Source organism: Rhamphochromis sp. 'chilingali' (genome assembly GCF_963969265.1).
Source record: "Rhamphochromis sp. 'chilingali' genome assembly, chromosome: 2".
In the NCBI taxonomy this organism is placed as follows: domain Eukaryota; kingdom Metazoa; phylum Chordata; class Actinopteri; order Cichliformes; family Cichlidae; genus Rhamphochromis; species Rhamphochromis sp. 'chilingali'.
The window spans coordinates 5,053,043-5,073,909 of record NC_137930.1 but is presented as its reverse complement, the minus strand read 5'-3'; the positions used below and the strand labels follow the sequence as shown (position 1 = coordinate 5,073,909).

General features: G+C 43.1%; 1 protein-coding gene across 2 annotated transcripts in view; it reads right to left on the bottom strand.

Moving 5' to 3' along the window:
• Positions 1–20,867, bottom strand: part of LOC308392619 (septin-7-like) — a 73,108-nt gene extending 52,241 nt beyond the window's left edge. The window contains exons 1-2 of one of the 2 annotated variants that reach the window (XM_080875712.1): positions 20,566–20,867; positions 13,148–13,247 (exon numbers count right to left, since the gene is read on the bottom strand). In XM_080875712.1, coding sequence (XP_080731838.1) covers positions 13,148–13,247; positions 20,566–20,604 — 139 coding nt within the window. In that variant the 5' untranslated portion in view covers positions 20,605–20,867. The remainder of the gene's footprint in view (positions 1–13,147; positions 13,248–20,565) is intronic. The other variant, XM_080875713.1, reaches the window with a different exon arrangement.

Here is a 20,867-nt window from a genome sequence, read left to right as displayed (position 1 = left end):
CATCAACACATACGCCCTGCCCGTGATCAGGTACCCTGCTGGGGTAATAGGCTGGCCAAAGGAGGAGATAGAAGCCACTGACATAAAGACAAGAAAGCTCCTGACCATGCATGGAGGGTTTCACCCCAAGTCCAGCACCCTGAGGCTGTACGCTAAGCGGAAGGAAGGGGGCCGGGGACTGGTGAGTGTCAGCACCACAGTCCAGGATGAGACAAGGAACATCCAAGAATACATTGGGAAGATGGCCCCAACTGACCGAGTGCTCAGTGAATACCTCAGGCAGCAGAAACCCAAGAAAGAGGAGGGAGACGAGGAACCATCATGGAAGGACAGGCCCCTGCACGGTATGTACCACCGGCAGATAGAGGAGGTGGCTGATATCCAGAAATCCTACCAGTGGCTGGACAAAGCTGGACTGAAAGACAGCACAGAGGCACTAATCATGGCAGCACAAGAACAAGCTCTGAGTACAAGATCCATAGAGGCTGGGGTCTATCACACCAGGCAAGACCCCAGGTGCAGGCTGTGTAAAGATGCCCCAGAGACAATCCAGCACATAACAGCAGGGTGCAAGATGCTAGCAGGCAAGGCATACATGGAACGCCATAACCAAGTGGCCGGCATAGTGTACAGGAACATCTGTGCCGAGTATAACCTAGAAGTCCCGAGGTCAAAATGGGAGATGCCCCCAAGGGTGGTGGAGAATGACCGAGCTAAGATCCTGTGGGACTTCCAGATACAGACGGACAAAATGGTGGTGGCTAACCAACCGGACATAGTGGTGGTAGACAAACAGAAGAAGACGGCCGTAGTGATCGATGTAGCGGTTCCGAATGACAGCAATATCAGGAAGAAGGAACACGAGAAGCTGGAGAAATACCAAGGGCTCAGAGAAGAGCTCGAGAGGATGTGGAGGGTGAAGGTAACGGTGGTCCCCGTGGTAATCGGAGCACTAGGTGCGGTGACTCCCAAGCTAGGCGAGTGGCTCCAGCAGATCCCGGGAATAACATCGGAGATCTCTGTCCAGAAGAGCGCAGTCCTGGGAACAGCTAAGATACTGCGCAGGACCCTCAAGCTCCCAGGCCTCTGGTAGAGGACCCGAGCTTGAAGGATAAACCGCCCGCAGGGGCGTGCTGGGTGTTTTTTATATATATATATATATATATATATATATATATATATATATATATATATATATATATATATATATATATATATATAAATAATTGTAGGTTGTGTATCCTTGAGGTGTTAATGGGGTTATTGAAAATGTGTATATGTGCGTATGTGTGTATATACGTATGTATGGATAGATAGAAACATATATGTGTATATATTAAAAAAAAAATTACACATAACATATAATGTAATTGCAAGGAGGTATTTCTGTAGTCTATTGATACTAGATAGTGGAAAAGGGGTGGGATTAAATAAGCTTATGCTTCTTCCTGCTCCTTTTTGAACATGGACGTTATTTGGAGTTGTGGTTGCTCGTTTTCCTTTTGTTTGCTTTGTTCATTTGTCTCTTTTAATTCTATTTTTTTTATACTTTTTCAACATGTTCAAAATAAAGATTCAATCAATCAAACCCCCTACAACACCGGTGAACATCCAAGGGAAAGACATTGAGATAGTGGACTCTTATAAGTACCTGGGTGTTCACCTCAAAAATAAACTGGACTGAACTACAAATAGGGCTGCCACAAACGATTATTTTGATAGTCGACTAGTCACCGATTATTTTTGCGATTAGTCGACTAATCAGATCATCATCCATTGGACGTACAGCGTACAGCTTATTGCACCAGCAGCATCTGGTCTTATATAACTATCATTAGCTTACAGCTTGAAGTGTTTGTGCTAACTAAAAATAAAGACAAGATGGTAGTTTATTTTTAATGAAATTTGCAGATTGTTTCGGTGAAGTTTAATAAACTCCTTGCTTTCTAAAATATAACAGGACACCGGAGTATATTCTCCAGCGTCTCACACTTCTGATAATCAGCTGTCTGCTTGACAGTTTTAGCTGTGCAAAAACTATAACTTTAATCTCAGCCAAACCGATTTACTCAGGAACAAATAAAATACTAAAGAAAGCCAAACAATAACATTTTTAAGTTATCTAAGTGACTTATATATATATATATATATATATATATATATATATATATATATATATATATTTATTTAACCTGACTAGCGAAAGACGGCGGTGGGTTTGAAAACGATTTGCCGGGAGTCCGGTGTTCTCACGGCTCTAGTTAGCCTTGCCCCCGCCTAGCTAACGAGCTAGTGGGTAACAGACGTCTCCGAAAACGTCGGAGCGCTTTTGAAAATATGTGGTGTCTTGATAAACTGAGCAGATATTTGAGGTTTACACAGCTACATTCTCGCCTGAAAATATGTTAAACGTTTATTTTGTGACCCAGAAAGAATAATAAGAGTAAAGTTAAAACTAACTAGCTGCCGCCCAGTGGCGTGTCTAGAAAATTTTTGTTGGGGGGGCCAGGTAGGGGCACAGATTTGGAGAAGGGTGGCAGATGTAATTGGCAGATAATGTTTAAAAAAAAAATTCTACCAACCGTTAACCATAATTCAATAATCCTATAAACCTAATAACCAAATGCACTTTTAACTCTTATTAGAATGAGATTTTAACCACTACGGTGCAAAGTTTTTAGATACTGCGTTGATAAAGTACAAGAGATACAATCAGTGCTTTGTCAGTGTTTACTCAGCATTCAAGGACAGCAATATTTGCATAGTATTTTTACTGACATATAGTGCACATATGTTTTGGACAAAAACATTTTTGAATATTAAAATACGAACATTTGTAACATACAATTGACAAATTAGCCAGTTCCAATGTAAAACTTTATCTGCCTGTTAAAAAAAGAAGATAATCTTCTCACAAACTGGTGTTTGATTTTGAAACAGGAAAAAAGTGGGGAAACAACTGAAAAGACTAACATTTGAATAAAACCTGAAAGCAAGTAAATACTTTCTATGCTGCCTTATGGTAAACTTTGGTAATATTGATAAAGAACAGCACTGGCTGATGATGAAATACAGTCAGCTGGCATGGTGACACTGCCAGTATAACCTGCAGGGCTGGACTGGGACAAAGAAATTGGGCATTTTCACTACAGGCCGACCCACCAGGTAGTAAAGCCATAAAGACTTTGACTGAAAACAAACCCTGTTGTGACAGTGATGTACACTGTCTTGTTGGTATATGTATGATTTCTATACATTTTACGTCAGATAAAAACTTTGGTTGTAAGATTTAGATAATTATTTAATAAAAACTAGGTATTTTAAATGAGAATAAGAAAGAAAAGTATTTCTTTGTGCCTTTCCCTGTTAATGCCCTACCTGGCCCCCTGGCAAAACTTTCCTAGATCCACCCCTGCACAGTTACCAGCTGTCAGCTACATAAAAAAGGATCCTGGTGTTATTTGCCTCTCAGAAACAGTTCAAAACTTCCCTTCAACTCATTCATGTGACCTAAAAGGTAAACCTGTTTCTCCATCACCTGTTCAGCTCTGATGATTCAGTAAGGACATCTCCTGGTTTCATGTTTCCCTCTCACCAGATATCCAAACCGACATAATGACCAGCAGCTTTACAGCTGTGGCTCCAGCAAACATCAGCTGATACTAGAAATTAATATTAAATACATTCTAACAACAGCTGATCAAGCTTAAACGTGCTGCTGTTGTTTAGCGCAACATCTGCTGGTTTCCTGTTTCTGGTGCAAAGTGGGCGATAAATAAACAAGAGAGAAAAGCCGATCAGCTGATCATTGATCAGTTTCATGATTGAAGTAGCAACAGGAGAGGCAGGGGGAGAGAATGAGAGAAGAAGAGGCAGCTGTGCAGCGTAAAGACAGAATAACTCCAGCTTTGTGTCTTTTTCCATTCTAGCTAAAGTTCGGGACAAACTGCATCTCTTCTCAGCTCAATACGAAACGTGTAATATTTTCTCTGAATGAGGGACCATTCCATTTTTAAGGAGCCGTTGGCAACTCTACTAACCTTATGAATAAAATAAAGTTCACTATCAGTAACATCATAGCACCCACCCAGCTGTATAAAAACTCTGTCAAGCTGGCTAGAACGCAGTATGAGTTATTGCAACTGACAGTAAAAAGTCAGCACAATGAAAATAAACTCCACCTAAACTTAGTTTGTATCTGACCCAGATAGACTGCAGGTCATGACTTCTTACCTGAAGTTCAGTTCACCTGACACTCGGACTGGTGGCCGCCTCGGGTCTCTCCTCCTGCCTCCCCTTCCCTCATCCACCTGCTGGCCTCTGTGGAAGCCCCGCCATAGCCACCACCAAACAACGGAGTTATTTCTACACATCGACCTGCATCTGGCCAATCCACCACCTCTCATTGTTCATGCCATTACAAAAAAAATAAAAAATAAGTCACCAGGCATATGCCCGGTATGCCCGATGGCCAGTCCAGCTATGTTAACCTGCAACCAAATCTGCAGCTCCATACAGCAATGTTACGACTTAGATTACATCTTATAACTCATAACTCGTATGTTAGCTGCCCTCAGTAGCATACTGTCTGAAATATTCCACGGCTGCAATAATTCTTTAAGTGTTATTTTTTTCCTTGGTATTCTAATTTCACCTTAGTTTACTAAACTCAACAAACTTAATATTACTTACCGGGACATTTATTCTGTCCTCATTTTCTTTCACCGAAAAATTGTTTCCTGCAGTGCTGTCTTTCGTGCTTCGCTCTCCTACCTTTGCTAACCTGATGCACATAGCGCAGAAGCCGATGCTGCATTCACTTACACTCGGATATCTGAGCGTCACCGTGAAAACATAATCGGACATTTGATATTTGATTGAATTTTATTGTTTTGCCTTTGGGGTGGCACCTGGGGTGGCCAGTCTGGTTGGGGGGGTGGCCTGTGCCCCCCCAGGCCACCCCGCTGGACACGCCATTGCTGCCGCCATTGTTGACAACTGCGCTGGGCTGCGCTATGAATTCTGGGACACAGCTTCTTCTTCTTCGGGGTTTAACGGCAGCTGGCATCCTTGTACATGCAGTGCTGCCATCTTCTGTTTCAGTCCGTTATTACACTCTTAAATCCTACTACTCATTCCTGCGTCCTTTGTGATCTTACAAAGCTTCAAACGATGCGTCGACTATTAAATTAGTCGTCGACGATTTTAATAGTCGACATAATCGTGACTAGTCGACTAATCGTGGCAGCCCTAACTACAAATACAGACATCCTGTATAAGAAGGGCCAGAGTCGACTCCACCTGCTGAGGAGACTGAGGTCCTTCGGAGTCTGCAGGACTCTGTTAAGGACATTCTATGACACTGTGGTAGCATCTGCCCTTTTCTATGCAGTGGCCTGCTGGGGGAGTGGCTGCACGGACAGGGACAGGAGCAGGATTGACAAACTGGTGCGGAGGTCTAGCTCCGTGCTGGGATGTCCCCTGGAGTCTGTGGAGGTGGTTGGCGAGAGGAGGATGTTAGTAAAGCTGACATCCATCACGAACAACCCACATCACCCACTGCATGAGTATGTGAGTGGGCTGAGCAGCTCCTTTAGTCAGAGACTGAAACACCCTCGCTGCAGGAAGGAGCGCTTTCGCAGATCATTCATCCCAACAGCAGTTAGACTCTATAACTCCTCAATCACGATGTCATAAGTCACTGGACACTGAACATCCACGGTCACCACTTCATGCATAATGGACCTTCCATGTGTACGGACATGTGCAGGTATATGTGTATGTATATGTATACTAGGGGTGCAACGATATTCGTATCGATATTGAACCGTTCGATACAGTGCTTTCGGTTCGGTACGCATATGTATCGAACAATACAACATTTGTAATTTATTTTATCAACTTTCCTTCTGACGATGCTGTCTGTGTTGAGCGCTCAGTGAATCTGCGTTCGACTACTCCGCCTAGGCTGCACTGTCGAGCGCAGATCCACTGAGCGCTCAACACAGACAGCATCGTCAGAAGGAAGAGCGCAGGGCAAGCTAGCGAGACAGAAGTTAAGCTCTCCTTGCAACATGGCAAATTGAACCTCCCCCACCCTCATTCAGATCTGGCGTTTAGAATTATTTTGGTTTTCATGTGACGTATGACCCTGAAGGTAAGCCTTGGACAAAAGTAAAACAGTATGTTGGATGTGCCACGCAATGCTTAATTACATGGGTGGGAACTAGTGTGTTAGCGCAGTTAGCTCGTTAACGTGTTGGCCGTCTAGCCTAAGGTCATTTCAACGAGATTAACCTGAAAGCACTAGTGGGAACACAACGAATATGACTGCACATTTACATGATCCTAGTGCAAAGACAAGCGGAAGCAGACAAAAACGACAAGCATGCATGCTACAAACTTTACCCGAGTCATTTAGACAGCAGTTAGCACATGATTCTCCTTATGGGGACCTGATATGTTTAATATGCTGCTAAGAATATAGCCCAGAAGAAGCGTATAGTATAGCTTTTAGTTTGGAAAGAGCCATTTCTCTGTAATAAACTCTCTTTTCCAAAGATGAGTGATTCCTCAATCAGATACAGGGCTCGCAATATCGCTAGCCCGACGTCCCGGGGCTAGCGATTTTTTCCAGCCGGGCTACCAAAAACTATCTCTGCCCTGCCCGTCGGGCTATTGTAGGAAGGAAAAATATATGTCAATGCTTTTGCATTCTTTTGGAAATGTAGCTGGGTAATTATGTCATTGGCATCGGTGAGCCACTGTCAATATGTGACATATTGAAATCGCGTTTGAATTTGCGCTTGTTTTTTGCTTTCACTTTGTAATCGCGCGAACTGTGTATAGAGAGCGACAGCACTGATCTGTGAGTGATGATAATTTGCGCACCAATTCCTCTGACATCGTCTTATCAATCGTTAGCTTACTATGCAAACATGACGAGTGAAATCTCCCGCAGCAAGCTTAAACATGTGAGAGGATGCAGAGAAACGCTGAGCTTATGTGAGTGCGTGTGTAAAAGCAGCAGGATTTATATTTGACTACGATGACCTGGATGACTGAGAACCTTCACAGACAGATATATATTTTAGTTCTGCTGAGCCAAATAAGACAGGTCAGGGTGAAGAAGTGACAGCCAAAGAAAAGCTTACCACAAAACGGAAAAGTTATGACAAATCAGACTATAAGGCAAAAAGAAAGTGCAGCTTTATGGTTTCATGGACAAAAGAATTTCTGTGGCTGCAATATGATGAGCTAAATAACCAGGGCTGCACATAAGTGGTCCGCAGGTGCGCATTCGCTGTCAAAATAAAAAACACGCACAAGGGTTAGGGTTAAATTTAAAAACTGTACTTTTGAGTTAAAATATATATTTATAATTTTAATAAATGACAAATTAAAAGGCATGAACATTTTTTTTGTATCGAAAAAATATCGAACCGTGACACCAAAGTATCGAACCGAACCGTGAATTTTGTGTATCGTTGCACCCCTAATGTATACATATGTATATTTAGTGTGTACATGTCTATACATAGGAATAGTAGTGGTACAATAGTTATGTCAAGCTATATAGTTTATGTCTTCCATATTTCCAACCATATCCATAATCACATACTGTGTATGCTACCATTGTATATAGTGTATTATCTTACTTTTTTTCATCGATTGTACTTATTTGTATTTTTGTATTTCCTTCTGATGTCTGTACCTGAGCTGAGGTGACGCAAAAATTTCCCTGTTGTGGGATCAATAAAGTCTTATCTTATCAAAAATTGCAAGTAACAAATATCTGTTAACCTGGGTAAGGTTATTTTAACCCCTCTCTCCTATGATCTGTGGGGGGGGGGGGGGGGGGGGGGGGGGGGGAGGAACAGAAAAAAGACTCAAGGTGAAACAGAGCAGAGGAGAGATTTCTTTTTCCTTTATTCCCCAAATAAATAAAATAAAAACCGAATTTCATTTAAAAAAAAAAAAAAAAAAATCTCTGTCAGTGCGCCCCAGGCTACAATGTAGCTTGCCATCACCCGTGTGTGAATGTGTGTGTGAATGGGTGGATGACAGGTTGTGTAAAGCGCTTTGGGGTCCTTAGGGACTAGAAAAGCGCTATACAAATACAGGCCATTTACCATTTAATAGATTAAGAGTGTAATATTTACTTAAAATTCTTTTTGGGGGGGTTTCATTTTTGTTTCTAAGGTCAAGCCTTAACAATAAGCTCAAGTGTTTGCTTGCACTACTGGAATCTGAGCAAGTGAGCTGCAGGCATCAGCCCAGTCGTCTAATATTTCACCATCTGTCTTTCCAAAAGTGCGGCAGAACAATGCAGGGCCTCAGAGGCCAGCTGAGCTTTCACACTTCGTGACAATGCCAAGTACAGCAGAACTGAAGCCAACCTTTAGTCTCAGACTGTAGCTCCAGTTGGCTGCTCGTCAAGTCAAAACATAATCAGCTCTTCTGTCTCTCTTTCTAACACTGGTATTTCCTTTTTTTCCCCTCTGCAACTTCTCCATTAAAATACATTGTTCTGTGATCGTGACTTTTATGAGCCTCATATTTGGTCGAGTCCGCATTTTATGATGCAGACGCAAATGTTTAACCTACTGCTCTGGAAATCTGTTCAGGGTAACAGTAGAAGTAAACGCCTAACATGACTATGTTAACAGATATAACAACAGAAGCTGCAAAAAGTGTTGAAACTGCATGAGCCAACCTCAATTACAAGTGGCCCTGCATATTTAATTGGTACTTTTAACCCGTTAAGCTCTTTATCTGGGTAGACAGAAACACACTAGTTGCTGTTTCAGCAACACTATGGATTAATCCAGAGTCTCAGCAGGTCCTTCCTGTCACATTTTTTTTCTCCAGTGCGTGTATGCAGTACCATACCAAAAACCTCCCTGTGATAAGATTCTTCGCCTTCAGAGCCTCGTCCCCAAAACCAACAAGTATTCGTGTGTAACTGAATCGTAATTAGCCAGTATTAATAAGATGTATTTTTTTTTTCTTTTTTGTGTGTTTTCTTTTTAAGATTTCAAAAATGATAATTATGATGCAATTTTTTACCAGTAACCCTGATAAATCGGGTAAAACATGATGTACTAGAATTTGTGATCAGTGTCTTTGCACTCTGTGCTGTTTAAATAAAACAAGCGTTTTCAGACAACAGTGTGATGAATACAGGAACAGACTGCAGCTGAGAAACTTTCCACTGAACTTTCTCTTTAAAACGTGCTCGCTAGTTATGTGTGAAATTTATATGCTGCTGCATGCTAAGAAATCTGAGACGCGACGGAGGGGCCCGCGTGTGAGAAACCCTGAAACAGGATGGTGCTGATTGTGGATCTTTGTGGCCCTCTCCCAAACTGTCACTCGACTGCTCCTCCACAGTGGCTGTTTACTAAACAGGAAACTAAAACCCCCAGACTGAGACAATAATGAGTGGACGCCTCTTTGCGTTAATGTCTCTCTCCATTCACTGAACAGCTCGGGGTCACCACAGGCTACAGAGTTAGATTTATGACCTCTTAAAACATTTTAAAAGTTGTTCAGTTTAAGACAAAAACAAAGAATATTTCTAAAGCACAACAAGAAATATTTTTCCCCAAAAGTCAAATCAGTAGCAAAACAGAGCAACAGCGATTGGTTACCAATATTGACTTGCTTTTAGTTACTATGAGTTAGAAATGAGTCCATTCTTCAGTCTGCTAAAGACGATTCCTTTTCAGGAAGCCACTAAGAGCGTTTCCCAAAATTTTGGAATTTTTCCTTTAAGATCGACTCATATTGTAAGTTTCATTTCCCTGTTGTGGCCAAATAAGGAAGTTCGGCTACACAGAGCTAAGCACTAACGTCAGATGGTATTATTTACTTTAGGGTTAGAGATGGGGTAATAAAGCTGGAGAACGCAGAGAGACAAACTAACACTCCTGACAAAGAAGTATGCAAAACAAGAGAAACTGAAGCACACAGATAAGGCATGTGGATGTTTTTTTGAAGACTGGCAGTGATGAGAAACATGATTATTCTGCACTGTTGTTGTGCTGTTGCACGTTATTATATTCTAGTGTCCTGTTGCTGTATATACACAGTATATTGTATCTGAGAATCAGTATAAAGATAGAAAAGAATCAGCAACAAAACACCTACAGCCAGACAGATGTGTAGCTAAGTTATAGTAGCCGGCAAACTAGACACACGGCTATTACAGTAGAAACAAATCTGAATCTTTGTGTTGTGCCATTATATGCCCGAGTTAGGATTGCACTGGCTGGTGAAAAAAAACTTGGTGAAAAAGTGACCTTTTACATATTTAGCATTATGTGAAAAATACATAGCAAAATGTGTGACAGCTGAACAAACATGGAGGACATATTTACAACAACAACAAAAGTCGTATCTGTTACAATCAAAATAACTGTGGACCACCTTCTGCTTCAGATCTATATAGACAATCCAAGCCATTGTTCCACCACTCCCCTGTCCACTTCCCCTGCTCTGTAATGCAGTTAGCCACATTTTTCACCAGACATCCTGCAGCTTACTTTCCAAATGAAGTCATCCAAAACACACTGATGTGTCATTGTGCGTCCTGGCCAGAGGAACGTGAGAAAACCCTTGTGGGAAACTGTGGAAATCCATCTTTTACTAAGGTGACAGACACACTTTCTTCATCACTGAACAACACCTCGAAGCCACATCTTGCAGGAGCTTTCCTCTCCTCAGGAACTCTCTCTGCAGGAGGGGGAGATACAGGAGAGGTGGAGGAAGATCTCAGCCTGGGCGTTTACTGTCTTATGTAGTCTGGAAGATGAGTGGATGGTGGGGTGGGTGCAGTTTTCTCTGTGGTGGGGTTGGGTGGACTGTCCCGGGCTCTGTGGGGCCGGGGGGCGCTGCTGCACTGGGCCCCGGTCTGGATGGGCCTGGGCCCTTTCCCTGGCGGGTCGCGGAGTATGGGAGTGCCTACTGGGGTCAGCGGGGGAGCTGGCCCCAGGGAGGGGTTACCTGCCCCTCCCTTCCTTCCCTCCCCATCTCCAGCTGCCTCCCTCTTCCCGCTCCACCACAACCACCCACACATGCAGGGCCTTGGAGTAGGGGTATGTCACCAGGGTGCAGAGGAGGCTACCCCCCCCCCCCCTCTGTCCCCTTCTGGCTGCCTCTGCCTCAATTTTATCCCACAACTTAGACATTCACATTATTCACACTCTCATTACACATACATATAGGATCTTGGGGGTGGGCACAATCACGGAGTCCAAATTACCATCAGGGTGTACACCTCACCCCTGGCGTCGTTGCCCACCTCTCAATTTTAAATACACTTAGACATTGAGGGCTATCAGGAGGGACTATGCGCTTACCTGCTGCTCTCTGGCAGGTAGCTCCATGCCCTCCTGGGTTTTAATTGCACCTTAGAACACACATGCATCAACACTACAATGAGCGGGTGGAGGGAGGTTTGGAGTCTTCTCTCACCCCCGTTCTCTGCGGCCTGCTGGAGCGGGAGGGCTAGGAGGAGATGGCCGTCCGACTGCGGTCTGGGGCCTCCCTGCTGCTACGGAGTCGGGGTGGTCTGCCTCTCCCCACTGCAGGGAAAAGGGTAACACCACCAGGGTCTGGGTGCAGTTCCCCCCTCCAGGGGCAAGGGTACCTAGACCCGGTTTGTAGAGTACGCTTGGGGAGTGTGATCGTGTGTACAGCGTCTCTTTATGTCTGTCTCCACGTTGGTTGAGTGTGGAGTAAGTGCATATGAGAGCATGAGGGTGGGAATGGATGTTTGTGTCTGTGTGTGCCTGTATGTCTGTGTCTATATGTCAGGTTGGGTATCAGACGCCACCTCTCTGGGGACACCTCAGGCCCTCCAAGGTTTGGAGGCCTATCTCCACCCACCACCACTTCCCCTGCCAGTGGCGGACTCCCTCAGGTGTCGGTGCGTTGGTGGTTCTTTGTGTCTGGGGGTGGGCGTCCAGGTACACACCGGCTCACTCCTTGGCGGCCGCTTATCGGGGCCTGGAGCCTGGGGCTCGCTTGGGCCCCTTCGGAGGTGGGGTGCCCCCGGCCTCTCGGCCTGGGGCTCGGTCACTCAGGCACAGCTGGGGGCCGGCGGAGCTCATGGGCGCGTCACTGCAACTCCCCCTGGCTTCTGCTCCGCGGCTGCTGAGTGAGCCCTCATCTGGGACTCTCCTCAGCTCTTACTGGGACAGTGGCGCGGCTGCCCCTTTGTTGGTCTTCCATGGTCTCTTGTGTTCTGGGGGCCTCTGGATGTCTGGAGTTTTGATCTCCTCCATACCCGCTTCACACCCCGGAGGACGGGGCTGTGGCCCCCCCACACTCCCTAGCAGATCGTTACATGGAGAAACCTTTGGAATACAAGCGCGCTGATCCACACAGGTATGCACACGGGTGTTCACTGCTCGTAGACCCAAATTACACCTTTCTTGGCTGCTACTTCGAAGCACATCTGTCCTGCGTGCTGCCCAACAACATTGAATATTTAGTATTTACTGCTGTTTACACTTAGCTAGATTAATGCGATGGTGTTGTGTTTAGTATGTTGCTTTGTTTTTTTTGCTTGTTTTCTATTCTTCTCTCAACAGGTGATCCAGGAGATTTTTATTTTTTTTCTCCCCCCCTTTCTCACTGTCCCTCTCCCCTTCTGTTTTTCCTTTCCTTCCTCTTTCTTTCTCCCTTTCCTATCCCTCACTCATGTCTGTCCCGTCTGTAACATCTGAAAATAAAATATAATAAATAATAAAAACAAAGATCGACCAAATGGACCAATACGGCAATGCCACGATGATTCATTTGGCAAAGTAAATCCATTGGGTATCCTTGTTGGTCTTCAGACAACAATTCTGACGGCTAAAGAACCAAATGGGACAGGCAAAAAAAACAACAAAAAAAAAAAAAACAACAACACCTCGAAGCCTTTAACTGCCTTTTAAACTGTCAACTCTTCATCCTGAGCAGCTGAATGTGACATGTATGGGATGCCACACATGTTTTACTGTCTTTGAACCTGTGCTGATGACTCATGCATGCAGCAATGAAAAACACACAGCAGTGGCAGGTGTACACACAATAGAAGCAAACATGCACATGAGTGTCCTCACTTACAGTCAAGGTGTTGATGTTTCCAACTTACCTACAACCATTAATGTGAACTCAAACCCTCTTTTGACAGACTTCCGATACACCTGGTTGGGGAGGTTGGCAAAGCCCACGTAGCCCTCTAGGTTCCGCTGCTGAAACAAAAAACACACATTCTGTCAAAGAGATCAACAGCATGAATCAATAACACACTCAGACTCTTAAACACGCATCAGAATAAATATATGTTTAGAATAGCTGGAGCTTTATGCACTTGTTAAGACAAACAGCTGGATTTGGACACACAAGGTGACACAAATCTTGCTTTTGTAAACCTGTTACTAGAATTTTCCTGTGCTACAGTGGCAGAGCCTCTAAGAGATGAAGTACAGCTGGGTTCAATACATAAAGACTGTTATAAGGGGAACAGAAGTGAGTGGAAGAAGAGAGAAATAACAGGTTTTCTCTTCGATGGAAAGAGGAAGTCGAGTCAATTCTGTCAAAGTCCATGAAAAATGAAAGTGGAAAACACCAATACACGAGGCCAATCATTTCCTCAATAAACACAAGAACACACAAACAAAGAGAATGAAGACAAGCAAAGGAAGAAGGTCCTACGTGAATAGTGTCCATCATGTCCCGCATGAAAGACCGGTCGTACTGAAGGCAGGCCAGATCACTGATCTCCCTCTACCTCTCCGTATCTCCCAGCCTGCTGTCAAAATAAAACCCCGCCCTCCAAACACATCGATTGCTGACCTCTGAGGCTGCCAGGCGTGGCACTGATGGAAAGTGCAGCACTGAGAGGTCTGCTGGGGGTTAAAAACCACCCACAGCTAAAGTCAGCAGCCCTTTCTCCATTCCATAAACACTTTAACCATTTTTAGAAAAGTGTCAAAATTTGTGTGTTTCTCTTTCTGGAACCATTTGGAAAATTAGCCCACTGAATTTTCAAAATGGACTGCATCATTGCCAGTGTAGGAAACAGCTATTTTTATTGCAGAAATTTAACCACTCGATCAATTTCAGATGTTTTGCTCCTGAATTTCTTGTTTTTGACTTAACTAGTCAGTAACTAGTGTCAACTGTCCCAGCTGACTCTTGGTAAAAGGCAGAGAACGCCTCAGAAAGACTGAAACAGAGAGTGATAACCATTTCCTGCCACATCTACTTTTGAATCAACTGTTGACCTCAGAGTGACGCTCTTCTTTAAGCCCCTCCAACCCAGAACCAGACACCACCATTATAATTACATTTGCTAACTTTAGTATCTACAGTGATATCATGCACTCTGACATTCAAGCTGTCATATATTGAAAGAGTTGTTCCATCCAATCTACTTCTTTTCCACATTAGATGTGAAGAAGATTCAAACAACAACTTGCTGCAAATCCTGAGCTACAGGTTTTAACAGCAAGGGCGTTTGTAGTAGAATCACCTATTGTATCGATTTCAAAATCCTAGGTGAGTTCCTTCTTGAGTTATCGCAATCACAGGATTTTCCGAAATCTTGACCTCTGGCTTTGAGGTCGCTGAGATTCAAACTTGTCCGAGAATTTTAGTACATACACCTATGGTATACATTTGAAGCTCATTCCTTCTTTCTCAAGTAATCACATTCACAAACTTGGGTGTAAACATTGCCCACCCACCCAACGACAACACTCAATTAACCAGAAAGTGCCACAAACCCAGCCAGAAGATCTGTGAGCTAAAACAAAAATTTCAACTTACATCAGTCCCAAATTATTTAGAGACAAAATTTAGATATGGTACAGGAAAAAAAGCTTCTTTGTGACTGCAGTCAAATGATTCATACCATGTTGATTTCAGCTTTTTTTAGTACATTTACTAACATTTTTAGTGCTTGTGTCCATTTATGAAAAACTCCTCTGGAGTATTAAGTTATCTGCTGCAAACCCTTAAATTTACAAACCCTTGAAAATTTACAAAAATTAATTTGATGACATATTTGAAGTGCAACAGTTTTATGTTAAACTCTTTTATGTTAAGTTTTATGTTAAGTCACTGCAAAGGCTAGATGATTTGTCACAAAATGGACGCCTCCATTCCACAAGCAAAACAATGTGCCTGGAGTTTCATGTTTTTAAAATGCTGGACAAACACTATAATAAATTGTATTAATGGTAAGTATAAATGGTCTGATTCTTACATAGTGCTCTTCTACTCTCCCGGAGTACTCAAAGCGTTCTATACAACATGCTGGCTGTAGCTATATTTTTACATTTATAACTACAAAAATGACACACATCAGGTTCCTGTTCCTCGGGGAAACTTCCTGCCACGGATCTAACCTGATATTAACACGGTACAAGCCTTAGATCTGTGATATTCAGAAAACTAAGTTACACACCACCATCAACAGTGGATATTAACAGCTCACAGACAGCAGCAAAAAAAAAAAAGAAAAAAAAAAGGAAGCAATCTATGCAAATAATCAATACTAGGGATGAACACAGGTCGACAGCAGGCTTAACTACTCTGAACTTGCCTGAAGCACTTTCCAGTGTTTCCATGCCTGAGTCACACAGACGCTAGTAGAGTGTGTGTTACATACGCAGCATTGATCTTCACAGCACCAAACAGAGAAAAACACATCTGAGCCACATGGCCTGAGTAAAGCTGTGTGAAAAAGAATGGTAAATGGTAAATGGCCTGTATTTATATAGCGCTTTTACTAGTCCCTAAGGACCCCAAAGCGCTTTACATATCCAGTCATCCACCCATTCACACACACATTCACACACTGGTGATGGCAAGCTACATTGTAGCCACAGCCACCCTGGGGCGCACTGACAGAGGCGAGGCTGCCGGACACTGGCGCCACCGGGCCCTCTGACCACCACCAGTAGGCAACGGGTGAAGTGTCTTGCCCAAGGACACAACGACCGAGACTGTCCGAGCCGGGGCTCGAACCGGCAACCTTCCGATTACAAGGCGAACTCCTAACTCTTGAGCCACGATCGCCCCTAGAAGAAGCATGGAACGCTGATCTCATGCGCTATAGTCATCCACGAGTGCAAATTCATGCAAGCATGACGATATAAAGATATAGAGAAGCAAGAAAGGAATGATGAAGGACAACAGCAAAAGACACATCAGTGTGGTACTTTAATCCACTCGTTTGACTCTCTCGTTCTCCAAATATACAGTGGATATCTCTGTGCAAAGTGCTCCAGGGTATCACTCTGTGCTACAGTGACAAGAGGGCAGCCAGTAATATCCACTTCCAGTTCATAATTCAAAAGGGCTGCTTTAGAATACAAAGAAGAATAGACGTATATAAACCGTGTATACACTGTTTATGAAAGATGGATGTTATTACGAGGATGTCAGCAGGCGGTTCTGGAATACATATTCTGAAGCTAATATTAGCAAGCTACATCTATAAACTGCATGGATGAAAAGCACTTACATCCATACTTGTTAATTAGCACTAACAGACTAATTACACTAAATACTACCATTTTAACTTTGGGAGAAGTGAAGCACAAACTTCTTGGAGTGTCTGTTCCTCACAGAAAGCCATGTTTGTCACATAATTAGAAAGAAAAGCAAACTCAAAACACCAATAGCAGAAACAGTGGACAGCTTAACAGAGGTGACACCTAACAGTCATATCCGTTTTTGCAAAAACACTTCTGGTCCTATAAAAGTCTATACAGCCTCTGACCTCTGAAAAAAGAATCCACCCCTCACTCATCACATCTGGTTTCAGAACCAGGAAGCTTCATAAGGAGATTTGTGTCCATATTTTACAATCTTTCATGTTTGATCTTATATTTATCTCTTTTTAGTATGCCATGCTTAAGTGTACCTGCTGTTAGCAGGAGGGACAACGCAGCATGGAGGAACTTGAGAGTAAAAGGCCTGTAGTTTTGTGTCGCTTTTCTTATTAACTCACATGAACAACAAAGTGTAGTCAAGCAAGCTGATTGAAAGGGTCAGACTGCCTTCACTAGGGCAGGGCGATATGACCAAAAATATTTATCACGATATACATTTGAAAATTTGCGATAACGATATAACTGACGATATAATTGACACTAGACAAAATACTTTACAACTCCACAACTTTATTAGTGCAAAAAAACCCCATCAATGTATTTTCACTTAAACAAGCAGCTGTTTTTTTATGTGCATTAAACTTATATAAAAATGTAACAGTGCAAATTCCTTGCTAACAGTTTAACCAAAAGGCATTTCCAGTGGAAATTGGCCAACATATCCTCAGCATAACCATGTATAATATCCACAAAACTTAAGAGGTTATACACACACAATACGGTAACATTATGTTGAAGCACAGTACGTATCACTCCGCGAGGCTCCTGCCTACGATAGCCGTAATGCTCCGACAATCCATCAAGCGGTGCGGCTTCGTAGCTTAGCAAAGTCGCAGTAAAACATTTGAGATTTTCGAGCGCCATGTACATAAAATCGTTTCGAGGTCAGTAAACACAACCAGAGTTCATACATAAGGCACACGGGATTATAAGGGCACTGTCAAGTTTCAGAAAAATCAAAGGATTGATTTTAAGTGTGCCGTACTTTCCAAACAACACGGTAAAAACGACGGCCCGCTAGCATGCGCTACGAAAAATAGTGCTTTGTTGTGTATCTGACGGACGAGAGCCAAACCAGTTCCACACCACTGAAGTTGCAGCATTTTTACAAACCAATTCTGGTTCATCGGTTTCATTTAACGATCCACTTTCGCCCTTCTCATTCTGCGTGGCCGCCATGTGCGTATGTAAACAAAGGCACTACGCATGCGCGTTTTACCCATATTCTATCGCGATATTTCATTTTCCTATCGTTGCCCAAAATTACTATTACTATTACCGCGAACGGTATGATATAGCCCAGCCCTAGCCTTCACCCTCTATTCCACTTCATCACTGTGGTTATGTTCAGTCTATGGTCTGATTTAGAATCTAGATCCTACAACGTAACCTACATAAGTGGCCAACGTCATTGCCGGCATTTATGCTGATGCATCATGTGTTAAGTACTGTGTAGTTGTGTCCCGATGTTTTATTTACGTTGCCAGCAGACAGAAACAAATAAAATGCTGGGACTTCCCCCTCCAGGGTCCCCACTCTTGTAGCCATTTTTCTTTTTCCCCTGGGGGCACTTCACAGTATGCTCCCTCACATCCATTAGGGATAGTTTCAGTAACCTACCTCCAGACATATGCGAGTACTCCTGCTGATGCTATAATTATTATTTCTTCTTCCAGGGAGGTACGTCAGGTTATGGCAACTGTTTAAGAAGGTTCCTCAGTTAAGTGGAAGATTTCACTCTGAAGTGTAAACCAGCAGAAACATTTGCTAGCAAACTTTAATCACACTTACAGTAACATAATGAGATCAACTTGATGTTTAATAATTCACATCACCTGACTCTTAGAGCTCCATTGCACACCTGATGTGTTTGTGTGTGATGGGATGCACTCACAGTGAGAATAGAGAAAGGAGAGCCTAGCATGTCCATAAGTATTAGCTGTATACAGATAAAGATTCTCACGCTGTGCTAAAATTAAACAAATGCAGGAAAAACAGGTGATTCTGATTTTAGTTTATTTATTAGTTATAATAAATCCACATTCAGTAAATTTATATTCTTGGATGTCTTCGGTTCATTTTATTTTTACAAAGATAGGAAAACAATGTTCCCTCGTGGTGAGGTATACAGCTCACTAATTTAACACTAGCTCTGAATTAGAACTCAGTATCAGCTCATACCCAAAACCAAGGCATCTCTACTGCATCAGACAAGTAAAAAAGTTGGGTAAGTGTATCTCTGTTATTACCTTGCTTGAATGAAGCATAACAGGGCTGCTGCCAAAGTGTGTGGCTGCCTGCCAGATGAGAGTAAGTTCCAGCTGCTGCCCACACCCAAATCTGCCACTGGTTACATAAGATACCACCTATGATGGTTGATCTGTTTCCATGTAGCTCACACAGCACACTGCAGTGGATCTTTAACTATATGGAAGCATGTATTAGTGAAAACCAGTCAGCATTTAGCTCACAAAAAAAGTGTGAGTGGGTGGTTAGCGGAGAGTCTGTGGATCAGATGGGACACTACATGAATAAAATAGTATGCATGCACTATCATACATCACATTTCCGCATAATATTCACATTGGTGTAACAGCTGCAGTGTGGCTATTTCTGACGAGAAAGTGACTAACTGAGCAACAGGCAAGGGACTGTAAAGAAGGAAGTAATGGGGGATGAGAGAGGAAGGCTAGTCAGTCCATACCATTCATACTACCCCATCCCCCAGTCTAACCCAGTGGTGATAGTAGCTGCTTGGTTCACTGACATCATCTGTGATGCCAAGTCCACCCCCTCATGCATGCAGCAGCTGATGCTGTGGCCCTCTCACTGCCTCCTCAGCTGTTTTCAACTTCAATATTAATGCATTGTGTGCTAAATAATGCATCGCTTAAACGTTGATTCATATGAGCACAGTGAATGTATGTTTTCTTTGATTATTTTTTAGCACCGTGCACACTTTTATGCCTGGGGGAGTCACTGCCAATCACCTCGTACTGGATTACAGAAACAGATGCGGCAGAAATACAATGTGTGCTGTGTTGTGTGGTGAGCAGGGACTCATTGCTAAATCTAAGTGTCAGTTTAAAATGCCCTGAACAAAGCCAACAACATGCAAATAAAGAGGACTGAAAGGGCCACAGCCCCACTGACCCGAGGGTCAGGGCCACTGTGCCAAAGCTGTTGTTAAGAATATTAAAAAGTGATATTTCTTTAAGGGACTCTAGCATGGAAAAGCAAACCGATCTGAGTCTCACAGTCGCAGCGTTTAAAAATTAGACAAGTAACTCTGTGTAAATACTCCTAAAAGAAACCCCACTAAGCCCATCTCTTTGTGCACACAGCGATAATTGACACCAGACCACGTACCCCCCGATACGTGCTGCTCTGTTATGGGAGCTCTCAAGCCAGGCTCTGTTCAAAACAGTGACATTTTATAAGCAACACCATAATTGCGCTGTCCAAAAGGTAAATTGACACAGAATCCACCTCCACATATTAAAACAAATTAAAGTCATTGTTCGTCATTCAAACATCGCTTCATTTATAAAACGAGGCTACACAGGAGGAATGAGGCGTGATTCGCTTTAAAATGATGCCATATAGTGAAGTACTTATTATATGGTCAATCAAATTTAACGCCGGAGTGTTCACCACATTATATTCATATCGCAGGAGATGAAAATTACGTCTTAGTCAAAGGCTGGTATTTGTAAAAATCCGAACCACCCTAAAACGGAACATTTTTTTAACGGAGCCTGGTCTGCAATCCTCCAAGTCAATACCAGCGGAGCCAGAAACCCACGGTAACGGTTGAGGAGTTTATTATAATAAGTTTATTTGGCGGAAAAAGCCACAGACGTGTTGTGAAGAGTGGTGTACTTACAGCGATGCTGGGAACCGCGGTTTCTGGTCGCTCGATCATCGTGAAGCCGAACTGTTACCACCCAGCCTTCAACGGACACTCACCGAGGCATAAACCGACAAACGTCCGAGAGGGTAACGAAACAACGAGATGCTCACGGCTTTCTCACTAAATAGCCGTCTTTTGGTTCAAGAAAAAAATAGCAGTGCGTCTAAAAATGAATGAATGCGGTTACAGTAGATATGGCCGCTGACGGACACAACGGATGGGAGCACGGTGAAGCGAAAACGCTCCAACGGTCGCTTTTCCACAGGCGGAACACC